At 46.3% G+C, this 20,928-nt stretch overlaps 1 protein-coding gene across 4 annotated transcripts in view; it reads right to left on the bottom strand.

Moving 5' to 3' along the window:
* Positions 1–20,928, bottom strand: part of ODR4 (odr-4 GPCR localization factor homolog) — a 115,869-nt gene that overhangs the window by 91,319 nt on the left and 3,622 nt on the right. For 3 of the 4 annotated variants that reach the window (XM_040408452.1, XM_040408454.1, XM_040408455.1), the window contains exon 2: positions 6,175–6,310. In XM_040408452.1, the coding sequence (XP_040264386.1) occupies positions 6,175–6,273 (99 nt within the window). In that variant the 5' untranslated portion in view covers positions 6,274–6,310. Of the gene's footprint in view, positions 1–6,174; positions 6,311–20,928 lie in introns of those variants that run through there. The other variant, XM_040408456.1, reaches the window with a different exon arrangement.

Raw genomic sequence — 20,928 nt, 5'->3', positions numbered from 1 at the left:
GCTGAAATACCGCTGGCGTGTTCGTCAACCCAAAAGGCATAACCAGATTCTCAAAATGACCCTCGTGCGTATTGAAAGCCGTTTTCCACTCATCCCCCTCCATGATTCTGATCAGATTGTAGGCCCCTCTCAAATCCAACTTGGAGAACACCTTGGCTCCAACAATCTGATCAAAACGGTCAGAGATCAAAAGGCAGGGGATATGGATCCCGGACCGTAATACGGTTCAATTCCCGGAAATCCAAACAAGGTCTCAGCGATCCATCCTTCTTTTTTACAAAGAACAAACCTACTGCCACCGGAGACTTAGATGGCCTAATATGACTTTTTGCCAAACTCTCGGCGACATACTTTCGCATGACCTCTCTTTCGGGTTGAGAAAGATTGTAAAGCCGAGACTTTGGCAACTTAGTCCCTGGGATGAGATTAACTGGACAATCGTAGTCACGATGAGGGGGCAATTCCTGAGCCCCACCCTCCGAAAAGACAACCGCAAAATCTGAGAGATACTGAGGTAAAGCCGTAGTGGACACACCAGAGATAGATGTGCCAAGACAATTAACCGAACAAAACTCACTCCAACCAATGATTTGTCTCGCTTGCCAATCTATAATTGGGTTATGTTTAATCAACCATGGTAACCCCAAAACTATAGGAGCCGGCAAATCCTTAATGACAAAACAAGACATAATCTCAACATGTGAATCACCCACCCTTAAGTGAATACCATGAGCGATATGAGTGAGACTCCTTTAAGAAAGAGGGGAAGAATCAATTGCAAAAACCGGAATCTCTCTTTCTAAAGTGCAAGTACTTATACCCAGATTTTTAAGAAAAAGAAAGTCAATAAGGTTTACCCCAGCACCACAGTCAAGGAATACTTCAACAAAAAATTCTCTCGAGTCTAGCGCCACCATAGCTGGAAGGAGAAAACGGGTATTACAGGGAGCTTGCATACCTGTCTGCTCCACCACACCATTCACGCTACCAAGAGTCAGGAAAGTTTTTTTCTTTTTCTCTTCCATATGCGGTTTAACAAAAGGACAAGCAAAGATAAAATGACCACTTTTCCCACAGTAGTAACATAGTTTATGCAATTTCCTAAAGTCTCTACTACCAGAACGGAAAGAAACCTGACCCAGCTGCATGGGTTCCTCCCCTACCCCAGAGTTACCTGTAACATCACCCTGGGAAGCAGTAGAGACGAAACCACTCACAGAAGGGATCCCTTGCGCGGAGGGAGCCCTACACCTTTCTCTAATACGTCTATCTAACCGTACTGCCAAAGACATTGCATTCTCCAAAGAATCTGGGTACTCATGAAAAGCAAGGGCATCTTTCAATCTCTCAGATAACCCCTGACAAAACTGACTACGTAACGCGGGATCATTCCACTCTGACTCGGTAGCCCATCTCCTAAACTCAACACAGTAAGCCTCTGCAGTATGTTCACCCTGTAATAAATTACGTAATTTCGATTCCGCCATCGAGACCCGATCTGGGTCATCGTAGATTAATCCCAGGGCCTTAAAAAATTCTTCCACTGACCGGAGGGCCCGAGAACCGGGCGGCAGAGAAAAGGCCCAGGATTGCGCGTCCCCTTTAAGCAGAGAAATGATTATACCTATCCTCTGACTTTCATCACCTGACGACGATGGACGCAGCCGAAAATACAATTTGCATGACTCTCTAAAACGGATAAAGTCATCCGTACCCCCTGCAAATCTATCAGGAAGAACTACTTTAGACTCCCCACAAATTTGACCTGCACCTGATGCCAGAGCACTCTGACACCGTGTGACCGAATTACGTAGCTCCGCAACCTCTAGGGATAGCCCCTGCATGCGGTCAACTAACGCATCAATTGACGCCATCACAAAACCGCTGAGCAATCACAGTCAAAATATTGGCGGGTTATAATGTCACGGCGGACGGGATCTCAGATACACAGATAAACCAAAAAACAAGTTTCTAGGCGAGAAGCTGGGGAAAGGTCACCTCCTAGCAAATCCCTGACTTCTCTCCCTACACTGCTAAGCCCACATTCAGACCTTGAAGGTAGGAATAATGTGTCCTCGTGCCTGGGCTGAAAATACCCTAGAATCCCTGAGATGGTGAAAGGGGAATAGGGACAGCCTGCTCCCTCAGAACCTGGAGGGGACAGACGACACACAAACAACCTAGACAGCAAACAACAAAAACAGAAACCAAACTTATCTTATCTGAGCTGGAACAGACAATCCTTCCTTCCTTGCTTCCAAGGCCAGACTGATTTCTATAACCCGCACAGAACACTGGGAATGAGTGAGATTTAAACCAATGACCCCACCCAGTGCACCTGAAGGGAGGCGAATCTAGCACGACTCCAAAACAAAACAAAAAACTAAACACGTGCTGCTATTCTGGCCGACCTCCGCACATAGTCAGAGCAGGGCATGACAGGTGGTGTGCTTGCATAGGCGAGAGACTGATGAGTCTACTGCATGAATGACTGGGTGGGGGAACTTAACTAGGGCCTACTAGCCGGTACTTCCCAGGAAGAATTGTCAGAGCTAGCAGACCACATTGTACAGGCTAGGATGGTGGCGAGAGCATCAGCTATGTCTGTGGCCATTCGTAGGAGTCTTTGGCTGAAAAACTGGGCAGGCAGCACTTGATTCCCAGATTAAGCCTTCACGGTCCAGATCTTACCGAGGACCTAGATTGTGATTTCCTTTAGCCTCAGTTCCAGCTCAGGCTCTTCCTCTAGAAGACAAGTCCAAGAGAAAAAAGAGGCCATCGTTTAAACCAGGCATCCTCAAACTGCGGCCCTCCAGCTGTTGTAAAACTACAACTCCCACAATGCGCTGCTGTAGGCTGATACCTGTAGGCTGTTCGGGCATGCTGGGAGTTGTAGTTTTGCAACAGCTGGAGGACCGCAGTTTGAGGATGCCTGGTTTAAACCGTGACCGATTTGGTGCCCAAGAGCCCAGACCGGCTCCAGTAAACATACTTCGGCATGGGCGGGGGGGCATCTATGGTCCTTCGAGGACATTTGGAGTCCGCAAAGTAATTAAATCCGGTTACAAGATAGAGTTTGGGCACAGCCCCCCCCCATCGGTTCTTCAGGTCGGTTCCCCCCAAACAACCCAACTTGAGCTTCCGAACTGTTGTTCACAATTCAGGACATCCTGGCTCAGAGAGTAATTGTCCCAGTTCCATCAGAAGAACGTTATCAGAGTTTTTATTGAAACGTTTTTGTTGTTCCAAAGAAGGATAGTTCCGCAAGGCTGGTATAGATTTCTAGAGCCTCAACCAGTTTGTCAAAGCTCACCGCTTCAGGAGGGAATTCTTGAAATCAGTGATGGCCTCCATGGAGAAAGGGGAATTTCAGTCCTCAGTGGACATCAGATGCGTATCTGCCCTCACCAGAGATTCCTGCACTTCGCCAAATTGGAGGATCACTACCAGTTTGTGGCCCTGCCCTTCGGCATGGTGACTGCTCCCAGGGTCTTCACAAAGATTCTGGCACCAGTCATCGACATTCTTCATGCCAGGGGGATAAAAGCTATCCCTCACCTGGTCGACATCCTAATCAAGGAGCCCACCCTGAAGACCAACTTGGAAAACACTCACATTGTGCTGGACACCCTGGTCCGCTTCGGTTGGATTGTCAACCACAAAAAAATCATCTATCCATCCACCTCCATCACCTTTCTGGGCATGCCTTTGGACACACAGACAGCAAAGGCCCTTCTTCCCCCGAAGAAACAGCAATCTCTCAGGAAAGCAGTCAAGGCACTTCTGCCACCTCATCCAATCCTGGTTTGCAAATGTATGCGAACTCTAGGTCTCATGGTGGCGTCAATGGAAGCTGGTGGAGAAGACAGTTCCAACTCTGTGAGCGGTCCACATTCCGGGAGTGGACAACTGGATAGCAGATTTCCTGAGCAGGGAACACATAGGCCTCAGAGAATGGTCCCTCCATCCGGACATCTTTGACAAACTCTGCAACAGATGGGGAAGACTGGACGTTAACCTGATAGCTTCCAGGCTGAACAAGTTGACACGCTACATGGCCTAATCCTGAGTCCCCCGAGCGATAGAGAGAGACGCCGTGGTGATTCCCTGACATGGGTTCAGGCTCCTGTACAAATTCTCCCAACTGCCATTGCTCCTCAGGTTCCTCAAGAAGCTCTGAGCAGAAGGTGTCCTGTAATCGCCATTGCTCCGGATTAGCTCAGGCAGTCGTGGTACACCAATTCGGTAAATCTGCTGGTGGATTCCCCATGGCCACTACCTCCCACAAAGGATCTTTTTTTACAAGGTCTGATCTTCTACACGCATTCAGACACACTTCATTTGAAGGCTTGGTGGTTTAAACCACAATCCTAATGGATTTTGGGTTTTCGGATCCGGTGATTCGCACAATGATAAGGGCTAGGAAGCCAAACTCCTCCAAGATATATTAATCGCACTTCGAGATCTTTCTTTTGCTGTTGTGAGGGCCAACACTTTCATGCCCTTCGCTTTTCTATTCCTCCCATTTTCATCTTTCACCAGGAATATCTCGATTTGGGGTTGGCCCTAAGCTCACTCAAAAGCCAGCTTTCGGCCCTTTCCATCTTGTTTCAAAGCCCCTTGGCTTCCATCTAAGCAGTCCGTACCTTTATCCAGGGAGTTACGCGACTGGTACCTGCGTACCCACAGCCTACCCCTCCATGCGACCTCAATTTAGTTCTGGATAACTGCAGCTTTCCCCCTTTTTATGACAGGCATCGGCGCAGTATAGTGGTCGCCAAGTCCACTATCAGTGGCTGGAACAGGTTGTCTATCAGTGAAACTTATTGTTCCAAAAGCAGAGCGCCGCCCAATTAGGTTACGGCCCATTCCACCAGATAGTTAGTGCCTCTTAGGCGGTTAGGCACAAGGTCTCCCCCTCTCAGTTGGTGTTCCTGAGAGGCTATGAACAGGTGAGCTCTTTGCACTTGTTCACATTATGCGGTGCTGGACGGTGGCCGTCGCTGCTTTTGTGCTGTGCTGGTGGAGTGATGGGGCCCAGGGCCTAGGTGGCTTTGCCGCACAGTGAGGGCGCTGTGTGGCTGCTGGGTCCCATTGCCTGCTAGAGCGGTGTGGGGGCACGATAGTCGCCGCACAGTGCCGCGCCAAAGTTAGAGTAGGTCCCCACTTGAAGAGGCAACCTTGTCGTGGTAAGTGGGCCTATGCTCTTTGATCAAACTGTATACTAATGCCTCCTAATAGTGCATACCAATAGATTGATAATAGTGCTGTATAGCCATGTTTTATCATGCTGAAATTTAAAACTGTTAAGTTATATCAAAAGCATAGTAATGAGGATGTGCGATTTAGATTCTCTCTCACATATTGAATACAAGGTCTCCCCTATACAAGTGTGCAGGGCAGCTACCTTGTCCTTCCTACACATGTTCAAGAAGTTCTATAGGGTCCACACCTTTGCATTCTCCAATGCAGCTCTTGGTCACAGGGTGCTGCAAGCGGCAGTGCATTGACAGCACTCACGCTACTACAGTGAATTCTTGTCTTCCCACCCATGGGGACTACTCTAGAACATCCCAAGCTCTTTGCTGTTTCCTCCAATGACACGGACAAGAAAACTGGATTTTTGGTGAACCCTGCATGTTATCCTTGTTGGGGTTTTTCCCCTTTGGATCAGATATGTTGTTTGTTGCATAGTTTCTTTTTTTGTCTTATTACTAATATTTTTTTCTCCTACTACTTCCATACAAACTAATTAGCTCAGTGCTTGCAGGAGGGGTATGGCCGGTGGGAGGAGTTAACACTTTTTGCTTAGTGTCCGCCTCCTAGTGGCAGCAGCTATACCAAGGTCTTTGCTATGTCCCCCAATGAACGAGACGAGAGAGGGATTTTACAGTAACGAAAAATTAGATTTTTTTGCTTAGTGTTCCCCTTCTAGTGGCAGCAGCTATACCCATGGTCTTGTCTGTGTCACCCAAAGATACTGATGAGAAACTATTATACCCCAGACAGTCATATATGGACAAAATGTTTTATAAGAAAATTGTTCTTCATGTTGAAAGAAACCCAAACATCCCCTGAAGTTACCAGTCAGTGCAGCCTCTGGGTAGCTGATAGATGCTAGTATCGTAGTCCAGCTTTCATACAAAGTGATTATATTTCAGCAGTTATACTTACATGTCCTATAAGGAGTCCAGACACATAAGACTTTTCTTGTTGAATAATCTTTGTGAAATATTTTTCCACTGCTTCATCTACATAGTAAGTTCTCCCCATGATGAAACGATATCATCTAGTCTCGTTTTATAGATCTCTACAATGGACAATATAAATTATTAAAGGAGTTTTCTGGGACGGTTTCCCACAGCTGTAGTACCATTCACAACAACTACCCAGCATACAGAGTTGTGCTGTTTCGATGCATGTTCTAGAACAGGGATGCCCAACATGCGGCCCTTCAGCTGTTGGAAAACTCCCAACATGCCCTGATAGCTGTAAGCCGTCTGAGCATGCTGGGAGTTGTAGTTTTGTAACAGATGGAGCATCCCTGTTGTAGAGTTCACAAACCTATTCAAACTGTTGAACTGTGCAGGTGGCTGGAGTTGGACACTTAGGGCTCATACACATGAACTTGGTGTGTGTCCACATCCGATACTCATTTTTTGCAGGTTGGATGTGGACCCATTCACTACAATGAACAGTGCTCCAGACTAAAAATAAATAAAAAGGAGCCAATGGCTCCTAAACTGAAAAATTTAGGAGCCAAATTAAATTTTTAGTTGCCAAATTGAAAATATACAGTTGCAAGAAAAAGTATGTGAACCCTTTGGAATGATATGGATTTCTGCACAAATTGGTCTGCACAAATCTGATCTTAATCTAAGGGCTCTTTCACACTTGCGTTGTCCGGATCCGGCGTGTACTCCATTTGCCGGAATTACACGCCGGCCCCGGAAAAACGCAAGTGAACTGAAAGCATTTGAAGACGGATCCGTCTTCAAAATGCGTTCAGTGTTACTATGGCAGCCAGGACGCTATTAAAGTCCTGGTTGCCATAGTAGGAGCGGGGGAGCGGTATACTTACAGTCCGTGCGGCTCCCGGGGCGCTCCAGAATGACGTCAGAGCGCCCCATGCGCATAGATGACGTGTCCATGCGATCACGTCATCCATGCGCGTGGGGCGCCCTGACGTCACTCTGGAGCGCCCGGGGAGCCGCACGGACGGTAATTATACTGCTCCCCACTACACTTTACCATGGCTGCCAGGACTTTAGCGTCTTGGCAGCCATGGTAACCATTCAGAAAAAGCTAAACGTCGGATCCGGCAATGCGCCGAAAAGACGTTTAGCTTAAGGCCGGATCCGGATAAATGCCTTTCAATGGGCATTAATTCCGGATCCGGCCTTGCGGCAAGTGTTCCGGATTCTTGGCCGGAGCAAAAAGCGCAGCATGCTGCGGTATTTTCTCCGGCCAAAAAAACGTTCCAATCCGGAACTGAAGGCATCCTGAACGGATTTCTCTCCATTCAGAATGCATTAGGATAAAACTGATCAGGATTCTTCCGGCATAGAGCCCCGACGACGGAACTCTATGCCGGAAGAAATGAACGCAAGTGTGAAAGAGCCCTAAGTCACAACAATAGACAATCACAGTCTGCTTAAACTAATACACAAAGAATTAAATGTTACCATGTTTTTATTGAACACACCATGTAAACATTCACAGTGCTGGTGGAAAAAGTATGTGAACCCTTGGATTTAATAACTGGTTGAACCTCCTTTGGCAGCAATAACTTCAACCAAACGTTTCCTGTAGTTGCAGATCAGATGTGCACAACGGTCAGGAGTAATTTTTTGGGGGTGACACGATTATAATTTTTTTTTTCTTTTACGACATTCACCGCATAAGAGATATTTCCTTCGGACGTGGATATATGTAATATGTTTATTTATTTTTTATATATTTTATAAGTAAAATTGGGAAAGGGGGCGATTTATACTTAATATTTTGGTGTTTGTGTTTTTTTTACACATTTTATTTACTAACTATTAGCCGCTGCCACCATGATAAGACAGAGGGGAATAGGAGGGAGGGGCTGTGGCTACTGCACCACCAATGATGTTAACTCACCCATTAAAGGGTTTCTACCACCACATTTTGACCTAATTAGCTGTCTGACACTAGCGATCTGCTAGTGTCTGCTGTACCTAACCATGCTATTGTAATACCTTTCTCTGCAGCGGTTACTCTAAAAAACAAACTTTTATTGCTATGCAAATGAGCCTCTAGGTGCTATGGGGGCGTCTTTTCAGCACCTAGAGGCTCTGTCCACTCACCATGCCTGCCGCCCAGCTCGTCCCTCCAGCCCGCCCATCTCCTCTAGATTGACAGCCTTCGTTGCATCCATCGAGGCCGAATTCTTGCGCCTGCACCGTGTGCGTCTGTATTCGGCGCAGTGACTGTCGGACCACTCCCTGCGCTGGCATCTCCACTGCGCCTGCGCCGATGACGTCAGAGTGCTCCCAGTAACAGACGACGCCCGGCCTCAAGCAGTGGTGATGCGCAGGCGCAGTGGAGATGCCGGCGCAGGGAGCGGTCTGACATTCACTGCGCCGAATACAGACACACACGGCGCAGGCGCGAGAATTCGGCCGCGATGGAGGATGTCAATCTAGAGGAGATGGGCGGGCTGGAGGGACGAGCTGGGCGGCAGACATGGTGAGTAGACGGAGCCTCTAGGTGCTGAAAAGACGCCCCCATAGCACCTAGAGGCTCATTTGTATACCAATAAAACTACGTTTTTTAGGGTAACCGCTGCAGAGAAAGGAATTACAATAGCATGGTTAGGTACAGCAGACACTAGCAGATCGCTAGTGTCAGACAGCTAATTAGGTCAAAATGTGGTGGTAGAAACCCTTTAATTCAAATACAGGAGGCTGGTGCTGGCTGCAGAATCACATAGCCGGCACCCAATCTCCATGAGAGGTAGCTGCGATCCGCAGCAGTTAACCTGAGGGGCTAACTACAGCGAATCGCAGCGCCCTGTCATGGAGGTCGGGTGCCGGCTATGTGATTCTGCAGCTAGCACCCACCTCCTGTATTTGAATTAATGGGTGAGTTAACATCATTGGTGGTGCAGTAGCCACAGCCCCTCCCTCCTATTCCCCTCTGTCTTATCATGGTGGCAGTGGCAGCAGCGGGGAGGGAGAGACTGCTTCCTTCTCCCCTGTGCTGCTGGAATTATTGGCTCCCAAGGCCCGCCGCAATATTCAGCTACAGCGCGGCTAAAAAGTCTTGTTGCCATGTGCTAATTTTAAGGCGCATTGGCGACCATTTTGCCATCTGGAACGCTGATGAGACCCCAAAAGAAGCGAATATCCGCACGTCCATTCCGTGCGCATTACGGACAAGGATAGGACTGTTATATTAGGAGCCGGCTGTTCCACAAAATGTGTGATGCACAAGGTTTGTATCCATGTATTGTGGATCTGCAATTATTTAACCGCAAAACAGCCAACAATCATGTAGATGAGCCCTTAACCACTTCAGCCCCCAGTGCTTAAACACCCTGAAAGACCAGGCCACTTTTTACACTTCTGACCTACACTACTTTCACCGTTTATTGCTCGGTCATGCAACTTACCACCCAAATGAATTTTACCTCCTTTTCTTCTCACTAATAGAGCTTTCATTTGGTGGTATTTCATTGCTGCTGACATTTTTACTTTTTTTGTTATTAATCGAAATTTAACGATTTTTTTGCAAAAAAATGACATTTTTCACTTTCAGTTGTAAAATTTTGCAAAAAAAAACGAGATCCATATAGAAATTTTGCTCTAAATTTATAGTTCTACATGTCTTTGATAAAAAAAAAATGTTTGGGTAAAAAAAAAATGGTTTGGGTAAAAGTTATAGCGTTTACAAACTATGGTACAAAAATGTGAATTTCCGCTTTTTGAAGCAGCTCTGACTTTCTGAGCACCTGTCATGTTTCCTGAGGTTCTACAATGGCCAGACAGTACAAACACCCCACAAATGACCCCATTTCGGAAAGTACACACCCTAAGGTATTCGCTGATGGGCATAGTGAGTTCATAGAACTTTTTATTTTTTGTCACAAGTTAGCGGAAAATGATGATTTTTTATTTTTTTTTCCTTACAAAGTCTCATATTCCACTAACTTGTGACAAAAAATAAAAACTTCTATGAACTCACTATGCCCATCATGAAATACCTTGGGGTCTCTTCTTTCCAAAATGGGGTCACTTGTGGGGTAGTTATACTGCCCTGGCATTCTAGGGGCCCAAATGTGTGGTAAGGAGTTTGAAATCAAATTCTGTAAAAAATGACCTGTGAAATCCGAAAGGTGCTCTTTGGAATATGGGCCCCTTTGCCCACCTAGGCTGCAAAAAAGTGTCACACATCTGGTATCTCCGTATTCAGGAGAAGTTGAGGAATGTGTTTTGGGGTGTCTTTTTACATATACCCATGCTGGGTGAGATAAATATCTTGGTCAAATGCCAACGTTGTATAAAAAAATGGGAAAAGTTGTCTTTTGCCAAGATATTTCTCTCACCCAGCATGGGTATATGTAAAATGACACCCCAAAACACATTCCCCACCTTCTCCTGAGTACGGCAATACCAGATGTGTGACACTTTTTTGCAGCCTAGGTGGGCAAAGGGGCCCATATTCCAAAGAGCACCTTTCGGATTTCACAGGTCATTTTTTACAGAATTTGATTTCAAACTCCTTACCACACATTTGGGCCCCTAGAATGCCAGGGCAGTATAACTACCCCACAAGTGACCCCATTTTGGAAAGAAGACACCCCAAGGTATTCCGTGAGGGGCATGGCAAGTTCCTAGAATTTTTTATTTTTTGTCACAAGTTAGTGGAAAATGATGATTTTTTTTTTTTTTTTCATACAAAGTCTCATATTCCACTAACTTGTGACAAAAAATAAAAACTTCCATGAACTCACTATGCCCATCAGCGAATACCTTGGGGTCTCTTCTTTCCAAAATGGGGTCACTTGTGGTGTAGTTATACTGCCCTGGCATTCTAGGGGCCCGAATGTGTGGTAAGGAGTTTGAAATCAAATTCTGTAAAAAATGACCTGTGAAATCCGAAAGGTGCTCTTTGGAATATGGGCCCCTTTGCCCACCTAGGCTGCAAAAAAGTGTCACACATCTGGTATCTCTGTATTCAGGAGAAGTTGAGGAATGTGTTTTGGGGTGTCTTTTTACATATACCCATGCTGGGTGAGATAAATATCTTGGTCAAATGCCAACTTTGTATAAAAAAATGGGAAAAGTTGTCTTTTGCCAAGATATTTCTCTCACCCAGCAGGGGTATATGTAAAATGACACCCCAAAACACATTCCCCACCTTCTCCTGAGTACGGGGATACCAGATGTGTGACACTTATTTGCAGCCTAGGTGGGCAAAGGGGCCCATATTCCAAAGAGCACCTTTCGGATTTCACAGGTCATTTTTTACAGAATTTGATTTCAAACTCCTTACCACACATTTGGGCCCCTAGAATGCCAGGGCAGTATAACTACCCCACAAGTGACCCCATTTTGGAAAGAAGAGACCCCAAGGTATTCGCTGATGGGCATAGTGAGTTCATGGAAGTTTTTATTTTTTGTCACAAGTTAGTGGAATATGAGACTTTGTATGAAAAAAAAAAAAATCAGCATTTTCCACTAACTTGTGACAAAAAATAAAAAATTCTAGGAACTCGCCATGCCCCTCACGGAATACCTTGGGGTGTCTTCTTTCCAAAATGGGGTCACTTGTGGGGTAGTTATACTGCCCTGGCATTTTCCATGGGCCCTAATGTGTGGTAAGTAGGTAAATGACCTGTGAAATCCTAAAGGTGCTCTTTGGAATATGGGCCCCTTTGCCCACCTAGGCTGCAAAAAAGTGTCACACATGTGGTATCGCCGTATTCAGGAGAAGTTGGGGAATGTGTTTTGGTGTGTCATTTTACATATACCCTTGCTGGGTGAGAGAAATATCTTGGCAAAAGACAACTTTTCCCATTTTTTTATACAAAGTTGGCATTTGACCAAGATATTTCTCTCACCCAGCATGGGTATATGTAAAATGACACCCCAAAACACATTCCCCAACTTCTCCTGAGTACGGCGATACCAGATGTGTGACACTTTTTTGCAGCCTAGATGCGCAAAGGTGCCCAAATTCCTTTTAGGAGGGCATTTTTAGACATTTGGATACCAGACTTCTTCTCACGCTTTGGGGCCCCTAGAATGCCAGGGCAGTATAAATACCCCACATGTGACCCCATTTTGGAAAGAAGACACCCCAAGGTATTCAATGAGGGGCATGGCGAGTTCATCGAAATTTTTTTTTTTTGGCACAAGTTAGCGGAAATTGATATTTTTAATTTTTTTCTCACAAAGTCTCCCGTTCCGCTAACTTGGGACAAAAATTTCAATCTTTCATGGACTCAATATGCCCCTTACGGAATACCTGGGGGTGTCTTCTTTCCGAAATGGGGTCACATGTGGGGTATTTATACTGCCCTGGCATTCTAGGGGCCCTAAAGCGTGAGAAGAAGTCTGGAATATAAATGTCTAAAAAATTTTACGCATTTGGTTTCCGTGAGGGGTATGGTGAGTTCATGTGAGATTTTATTTTTTGACACAAGTTAGTGGAATATGAGACTTTGTAAGAAAAAAAAAATAATAATTCCGCTAACTTGGGCCAAAAAAATGTCTGAATGGAGCCTTACAGAGGGGTGATCAATGACAGGGGGGTGATCAATGACAGGGGGGTTGATCAATGACAGGGGGTTGATCAATGACAGGGGGTTGATCAATGACAGGGGGTTGATCAATGACAGGGGGTTGATCAATGACAGGGGGGTGATCAGGGAGTCTATATGGGGTGATAACCACAGTCATTGATCATGCCCCTGTAGGGCTCCATTCAGACGTCCGTATGCGTTTTGCGGATCCGATCCATCTATCAGTGCATCCGTAAAAATCATGCGGACATCTGAATGGAGCTTTACAGGGGGGTAATCAATGACAGGGGGGTGATCAATGACAGGGGGGTGATCAGGGAGTCTAAATGGGGTGATCACCACAGTCATTGATCACGCCCCTGTAAGGCTTCATTCAGACGTCCGTATGCGTTTTGCGGATCCGATCCATCTATCAGTGGATCCGTAAAAATCATGCGGACATCTGAATGGAGCTTTACAGGGGGTTGATCAATGACAGGGGTGTAATCAATGACAGGGGGGTGATCAGGGAGTCTATATGGGGTGATAACCACAGTCATTGATCACGCCCCTGTAAGGCTTCATTCAGACGTCCGTATGCGTTTTGCGGATCCGATCCATCTATCAGTGCATCCGTAAAAATCATGCGGACATCTGAATGGAGCTTTACAGGGGGGTAATCAATGACAGGGGGGTGATCACCACAGTCATTGATCACGCCCCTGTAAGGCTTCATTCAGACGTCCGGATGCGTTTTGCGGATCCGATCCATCTATCAGTGCATCCGTAAAAATCATGCGGACATCTGAATGGAGCTTTACAGGGGGGTGATCAATGACAGGGGTGTAATCAATGACAGGGGGGTGATCAGGGAGTCTATATGGGGTGATCACCACAGTCATTGATCATGCCCCTGTAAGGCTTCATTCAGACGTCCGGATGCGTTTTGCGGATCCGATCCATCTATCAGTGCATCCGTAAAAATCATGCGGACATCTGAATGGAGCTTTACAGGGGGGTGATCAGGGAGTCTATATGGGGTGATCACCACAGTCATTGATCATGCCCCTGTAAGGCTTCATTCAGACGTCCGGATGCGTTTTGCGGATCCGATCCATCTATCAGTGGATCCGTAAAAATCATGCGGACGTCTGAATGGAGCTTTACAGGGGGGTAATCAATGACAGGGGGGTAATCAATGACAGGGGGCTGATCAGGGAGTCTATATGGGGTGATCACCACAGTCATTGATCACGCCCCTGTAAGGCTTCATTCAGACGTCCGGATGCGTTTTGCGGATCCGATCCATCTATCAGTGGATCCGTAAAAATCATGCGGACGTCTGAATGGAGCTTTACAGGGGGGTAATCAATGACAGGGGGGTAATCAATGACAGGGGGGTGATCAGGGAGTCTATATGGGGTGATCAGGGGCTAATAAGGGGTTAATAAGTGACCGGGGGGGGGTGTAGTGTAGTGTAGTGGTGCTTGGTGCTACTTTACTGAGCTACCTGTGTCCTCTGGTGGTCGATCCAAACAAAGGGGACCACCAGAGGACCAGGTAGCAGGTATATTAGACGCTGTTATCAAAACAGCGTCTAATATACCTGTTAGGGGTTAAAAAAAACACATCTCCAGCCTGCCAGCGAACGATCGCCGCTGGCAGGCTGGAGATCAACTCTCTTACCTTCCGTTCCTGTGAGCGCGCGCGCGCCTGTGTGCGCGCGTTCACAGGAAATCTCGCGTCTCGCGAGATGACACATATATGCGTGACTCTGCGCAGGGCTGCCACCTCCGGAACGCGATCCTGCGTTAGGCGGTCCGGAGGTGGTTAAAGGGGTATTCCCATCTTGCTACTTCATCCTCAATTGCTGCCAGCTAGCTGTTAACTTCCTGGTTTTTTTGCTGCTAAGGCTGGGCGGGCTTAGGCAGCTAGAGTGAAGGCCGGCCACACCTCCTTATGACATCACACTGAGAACTCAGTCCTTGCGTGCTAGTTCATGTGAAGAGTATGACTCATCAGTCTGGCAGCCTGCAGTGACTGTGAGGCCCCTCCCCCTGCTGGGGAATCGTCAGAGAGCCATGTGAAGTGAGCTCAGTGTACAGTAACACGTGGCTGTTCTGCAGTTCTACACACAAAATCTCAGTCTGATCTTTTACAAACCCATTCTATGCATCAAAAACTATAATTCCATATTATACATTAGCTCAAAAGCTTGACCAACCCCCACCCACCAGCACTGATGCAGATTTGTTTCTATTACAGCTGTACTCCAGTTGTGTATAAACCTTACACTATGTATCTTTATAGATGCATATACAGCTCAGCTACATGTGTCTTCTCCAGTCCCCTAACATCACTTTGGCTGAATGGCTTCCTATACAGCCCTGCTACATCTTTATTTTACTCCCCCACTAGCACTGTGTCTGAAAAGCTTCATATACAGCTCTGCTACATCTGTCTATTCCTTTCCCCATTAGAACTGTTTCTGAACAGCAGCGTATTCAGCTCTGCTACATCAGTCTATTCCCTTCCCCACTAGAACAATGGCTGAACAGCAGCATATTCAGCCTGCTACATCCATCAGGCCCCATATGCCTCAAACAGCCCCCCATATGGCTCCATCAGCCCAAGTGCCTCCATCAGCCCCCCTTGTGCCTCCATCAGCCCCCATTGTGCCTCCATCAGCCCCCCCCCAGTGCCTCCATCAGCCCCCCCCCAGTGCCTCCATCAGCCCCCCCCAGTGCCTCCATCAGCCCCCCCCAGTGCCTCCATCAGCCCCCCCCCAGTGCCTCCATCAGCCCCCCCCAGTGCCTACATCAGCCCCCCCCCCAGTGCCTCCATCAGCCCCCCCCAGTGCCTCCATCAGCCCCCCCAAGTGCCTCCATTAGCCCAATTGCCTCCATCAGCCCCCATTGTGCCTCCATCAGCCCCATTGTGCCTCCATCAGCCCCCCCAAGTGCCTCCATCAGCCCCCCCAAGTGCCTCCATCAGCCAAGTGCCTCCATCAGCCCCCATTGTGCCTCCATCAGCCCCCATTGTGCCTCCATCAGCCCCAAGTGCCTCCATTAGCCCCCCCAAGTGTCTCCATTAGCCCCCCAAGTGCCTCCATTAGCCCCCCAAGTGCCTCCATTAGCCCACCAAGTGCCTCCATTAGCCCACCAAGTGCCTCCATCAGCCCCCATTGCACATAGAAATAATACTCACCCACCGCTTATGTCCTCCGACGATGTCCGCACTGTCTCTTCCCTGCACAAAGTGTTCGGCATGCGCAGAACTATATTAGCCGCGGCTCAAAAGAATATGGATCCGCGCATGCGCGGCCGGCGACGTGCGCGCACACAGTGTCAGTGAGGAGGCCGGCCGCAGCAGCACAACAGATAAGAATGCGCAAGCGTGGCCCATGGATGCGGCTGGCGAGCGGTGGCCGTATCCATGGGCAGCTTGCATAAACAATGGATCATTAAAATTATATTTTAAAGAGATGAGTGCGATTTTTTTTAATAAGATATATTTAGAAAATAGTTCATTGGGGGATAAATAATTTAATTAAATAGGATTATGAAGATGGGAATACCCCTTTAAATGGGTATTCCAGTTAGATAAACTTATCCCCTAACAGAGATAGTCCAAGTACAGCACTCCCATAGAAATGAATGGATTGGCAGTGCCCATTTCTGGCCAGCTGCTATGACCTATTTCATGGGGGCTCCACGGGGTACCAGGCCCCCGTTCTCGTGATCGTGGGGGCACCCAGCAGTAAGGTCTCCACCGTTCGAATAGTTATCCTGTGAATAGGGGATAACTATCTCTAAAAGGAATACCCCTTTAATGCTGATTCACACGACCACACTCAGTACAGAAAACATGGTCCGAGTGTCAGCTGCATATTCCAGGCCAACTGCAGCTTCCTTGACCCAAATTGACTGCATCATAATGCTTCATGATACAGTCAGTGTCACGGACGTTCCCGTGACAGGTGGCAGGAGATTGGTGAGACTGGCAACATGTGGTTTGATCTGACATGTTTTCCGTTTGGATCAAATGATGCCTGTGTTGCTTCTGGTGCTTGCCACATCTTATTTTCCCCGGTGTGGCTATTGTGGTCATTTAACCTTCTCTATTTATTGTTGTTTCTCCCACTATGCTATGCGGTTTATAGCTTCTGTTTGAGTTGTGGATTGCTGGTGTGTGGATCTCGGCTGAGTTCCTGGTGCTGCCATAGCCACTTGAAGTTAAGTGTTTTCTTTCCCTTTTGTATTTTGTTTGGGTTATTTTATGTGTTGCATTTCCCTGTCATTAGTATTAAGGCCTGAGGGAGACTCCTGTTCGTCCTTCCTTTTGGAGGAACAGGTTGTCTCAGTCCTGACATTAGTACCAGGGTCCTATAGGGTAAATTAGGACACTAAATATTTGTGTGTATGAACTCACCTACCTCTGGGTCCGTTCATACTGGTAGTTAGTCAGATTTCTTTTTAGGGTTTTACTAGGAGTTGTCCATCTCCTTTCCCTAGTTTCCAGGCCTTATTCCCTCACCCCTTTCCCTCCTATGTTCGGTGTGGTGTTTTCCTCAGTTCCTGATCCTGGCTCTATTGTACTGTACTCACATCATGTCATCAGATCAGATAGGAACTGACTGTATCATAAATCAGTATGATGCAGTCAGTTGGGGTCAGTGGACTTGCGGTCAGTTAGGAAGATGCGGCCAACATATGGTCTGTTTCCCGGACGAAGCGCGGCTATGTAATTCAGCACTTAGCGATGTGATATTGATGACCTACACTAGGGATAGGTCATCAACATTACAGTCCTGGAAACCCATTTAAAAGTACAGCAGCAAAATGCATATGATTACATATCATTGGAAAGCATGGCACTACAGTGGCTGGCATTTCCGCCTTGCCAAAAATCTGGCTAACAACCAAAGAGTCGCCAGTGTAGTGATATTTTAGCATTTCATACTGGCATTATTTGAGATTTGTAAACAACAATACAATATTTAACCCGTAGAGGACCCGCGTCGTACATGTAAGAAATTTTTACTTTTTTTGTCACTTTTATCTTTTTTTTTCCTGCTCTGCACCACTTTTTCTGTGTGCAAGCTGTGAACGCCTAGTGCTAATCAGTCCATACTTCACTGCTCAGCATCTGGGCTTTTTTTTGGTGCTGTAGGAAGGTGCAAGGGTCTGTCATCAACGGAAGGTATGTGTTACCAAGGTTCCTGGCCTCAGTGAGGTAAGAGCCGGTAGTTTCAAGTGTCAGTGGCAACTAGTGCTGATTGACAATGTTTGCTGTTTAGTATGGATGCAAAGCCGATCCGGTACGGCTCTTTATGGGAGTAGCCAATGGGTTGGGTGGGTGGCTACTCCCCACGCTCCAGGCTAGGTCTTAGTTTAGGATATAAAAACACAGGCAGCACTGTCAGGTGGTGTGGATTATCCTCCATCTGACAGGGAAGCTGTGGAGTCTCTGTGTTTTGAGATCTAAAGATGTGTGCCGTGCTAAAGGGCTGAGAGCCGCATTGCTGGGAAGCAGGCCCCTAAAGTCCATGTCTGTTTATTCAGGCCTGCAAAAAACATATTTAGCTGTTTGACTCTAGAGCCCTGCCATGCGCCCATAAGTTATTTTTTTTAGCACATATGGGGTGTTGGCGTATTCAGGGGGAAATGGGGAACAAAATGTGGGGTGTAAAGCAACTTTTTCTGGAAAAAAAAATTGCATTTTTCATTTTCACAGCCAAGCGTTTCCTAATTCTGTGAAACGACTGATGGGTCCAAGTGCTCACTACACACCTTGAAATATTCCTTAAGGAGTATAGTTTCCGGAATGGGGTCACTTTTTGGCGGTTTCCACTCTAGGGCCACCTCAGGGTGTGTTCAATTGCAAGATGGCGCCTGTCAATTATTCCAGTGAAATCTGCCTTCCAAAAGCCATTTGGTGCTCCTTTCCTTCTGACCCCTGTGGTACGCATATAACAGTATACTGCTGTAATCAGAAGAAAATGGGCAATAAATTCAGGGGTGCATTTTCTCCAGTTCCTCCTTGTGAAAGTTAAAATATTTGGGCCTAAACTAAATTTTTCTGGAAAAAATTGTAAATTTTCATTTTCACAGCCAATTCCATGAATCACCTTTGGGGTCAAAGTTCTCACTACACATCTTGAAATATTCCCTGAGGGGTGTAGTTTCCAGAATGGGGTCACTTCTTGGGGGTTTCCACTCTAGGGGTACCTCAGGGTGTCTTCATATGAGACATAGCTCCCAAAAGCCAATTTTGCAAAATCTGTCCTCCCTTTTGAACTGTGCCATGCACCCATACATCATTTTTTGAGCACATATGGGGTGTTGGCATATTTGGGGTTAAATAGGGAAGAAAATGTGGGGTGCATTTTGTCCTGTTACCCCTTGTGAAAGTAAAAAATGTGGGTGTAAAGCAACTTTTTCTGGAAAAATAAAAAATAAATTCATTTTCACAGCCAAGCGTTTAATTCAGTGAAACGCCTGATGGGTCAAAGTGCTCACCACACACCTTGAAATATTCTTTAAAGGGTGTAGTTTCTAGAATGGGGTCACTTTTGGGGGGTTTCCACTGTAGGGCCACCTCAGGGTGTCTTCATATGCGACATAGCTCCCAATTACCATTCCAGCTAAATCCGCTTTCCAAAAGCCATATGGTGCTCCTTCCACTGTGAAGTCTGCTGTGCACCCATACTTCAGTTTTTGAGCACATGTGGGGTGTGTCTGTAAACTCCAGAATCAGGGTAATAGATTTTGAGGTTTGTTTGGCTGTTCACCCTTGATGTGTTGCAGGAAAAATAGATTCAAATGTAAAATATGCTAAAAAAAAGTGAAATTTCATTCCCAATTTCATTTAATTCTCGTGGGGCATCTAAAGGGTTAAAAAAGTTTGTAAAATCAGTTTTGAATAGCTTGAGGGGTGAAGTTTCTAAAATTGTGTGATTTATGGGTGGTTTCTAATATGTAAGCCCCAGAAAGTGACTTCATAACTGAACTGGTCCTAAAAAAAGTGGGGATTGGAAATGTTCTTAAAAATTTTAAGATTTGCTTCTAAACTTACAAGCCTTCTAACGTCCCAAAAAAATAAAATGTAATTTTCAAAATGATTCAAACAAGTAGACATATGGGGAATGTAAGGTAATAATTATTTTTGGAGGTATGACTATCTATTATAAAAATAGAGAAATGGAAATTTGGAAAATTTTCTAAATTTTGGGTAAATTTGGTATTTTTTTAATAAATAAAAATGATTTTTTTTTACTCATTTACCACTGTCATGAAGTACAGTATGTGACGAGAAAACAAACTCACAAAGGCCTGGATAAGTAAAAGCGTTTAAAGTTATTACCACATAAAGTGACACGTCAGATTTGCTAAAAATGGCCTGGTCCTTTGGGTGAAAAATGGCAGGGTCCTGAAGGGGTTAAATGGGTTTTAACCCCTTAAGGACACATGACGTAACGGTACGGCATTTTTCCCGAGTCCTTAAGGACACATGACGTACCGGTACGTCATGTGTTGTTCCAAACACTGCCGCCCGGCCGGCTGTGATCGGAACAAGGTGCCTACTCAAATCATTGAGCAGGCACCTCGGCTAAATGCGCGGGGGGGTCCTGTGCTTCCCCAGTGTCGGCGATCGCAACAAACCGCAGGTCAAATCAGACCTGCGGTTTGTTGCGCTTTTTGCACTTTCTGAGATCAGAAACTTTAATATGCTGAAAATAGATTTTTCACCCCCCCCCCCCCCCCTGCACCCCTGGATGATTTTATGCCGGCGGGTGGTGCAGGGGGGGGGGGGGGTTGCAGGCGGTGCGGCAGGTGGGATCGCAATCCCCCGCCCGCCTCCTCTTGAATATTCATTGCTGACACTCTGGTATAAACAGCTGACATCTGTGCTGTGATGTCAGCCGTTTAACCCTTTCCATACCGCGGTCCGTACGGATTTATTTGTGGGTTCAGTATATAATTGTGTAGTATATGGTGGTATTATCTATACAGTATATGGCTACAAGATCTATGTGTATAGCGCCCCCTCTGACACCTGATAAACATGACTACAGCATATTTTTCACCTGAGACTTTTCCAATATTAAAGGGGTTTTCCCATCATATCTGGAGGACTTGCTTACCTTTTTGCGGGTGGGCAGCAGCTAATCA

The sequence above is a fragment of the Bufo bufo genome, chromosome 9, assembly GCF_905171765.1.
Source record: "Bufo bufo chromosome 9, aBufBuf1.1, whole genome shotgun sequence".
Classification (NCBI taxonomy): Eukaryota; Metazoa; Chordata; class Amphibia; order Anura; family Bufonidae; genus Bufo; species Bufo bufo.
This window is presented reverse-complemented; position numbering and strand designations above follow the sequence as displayed.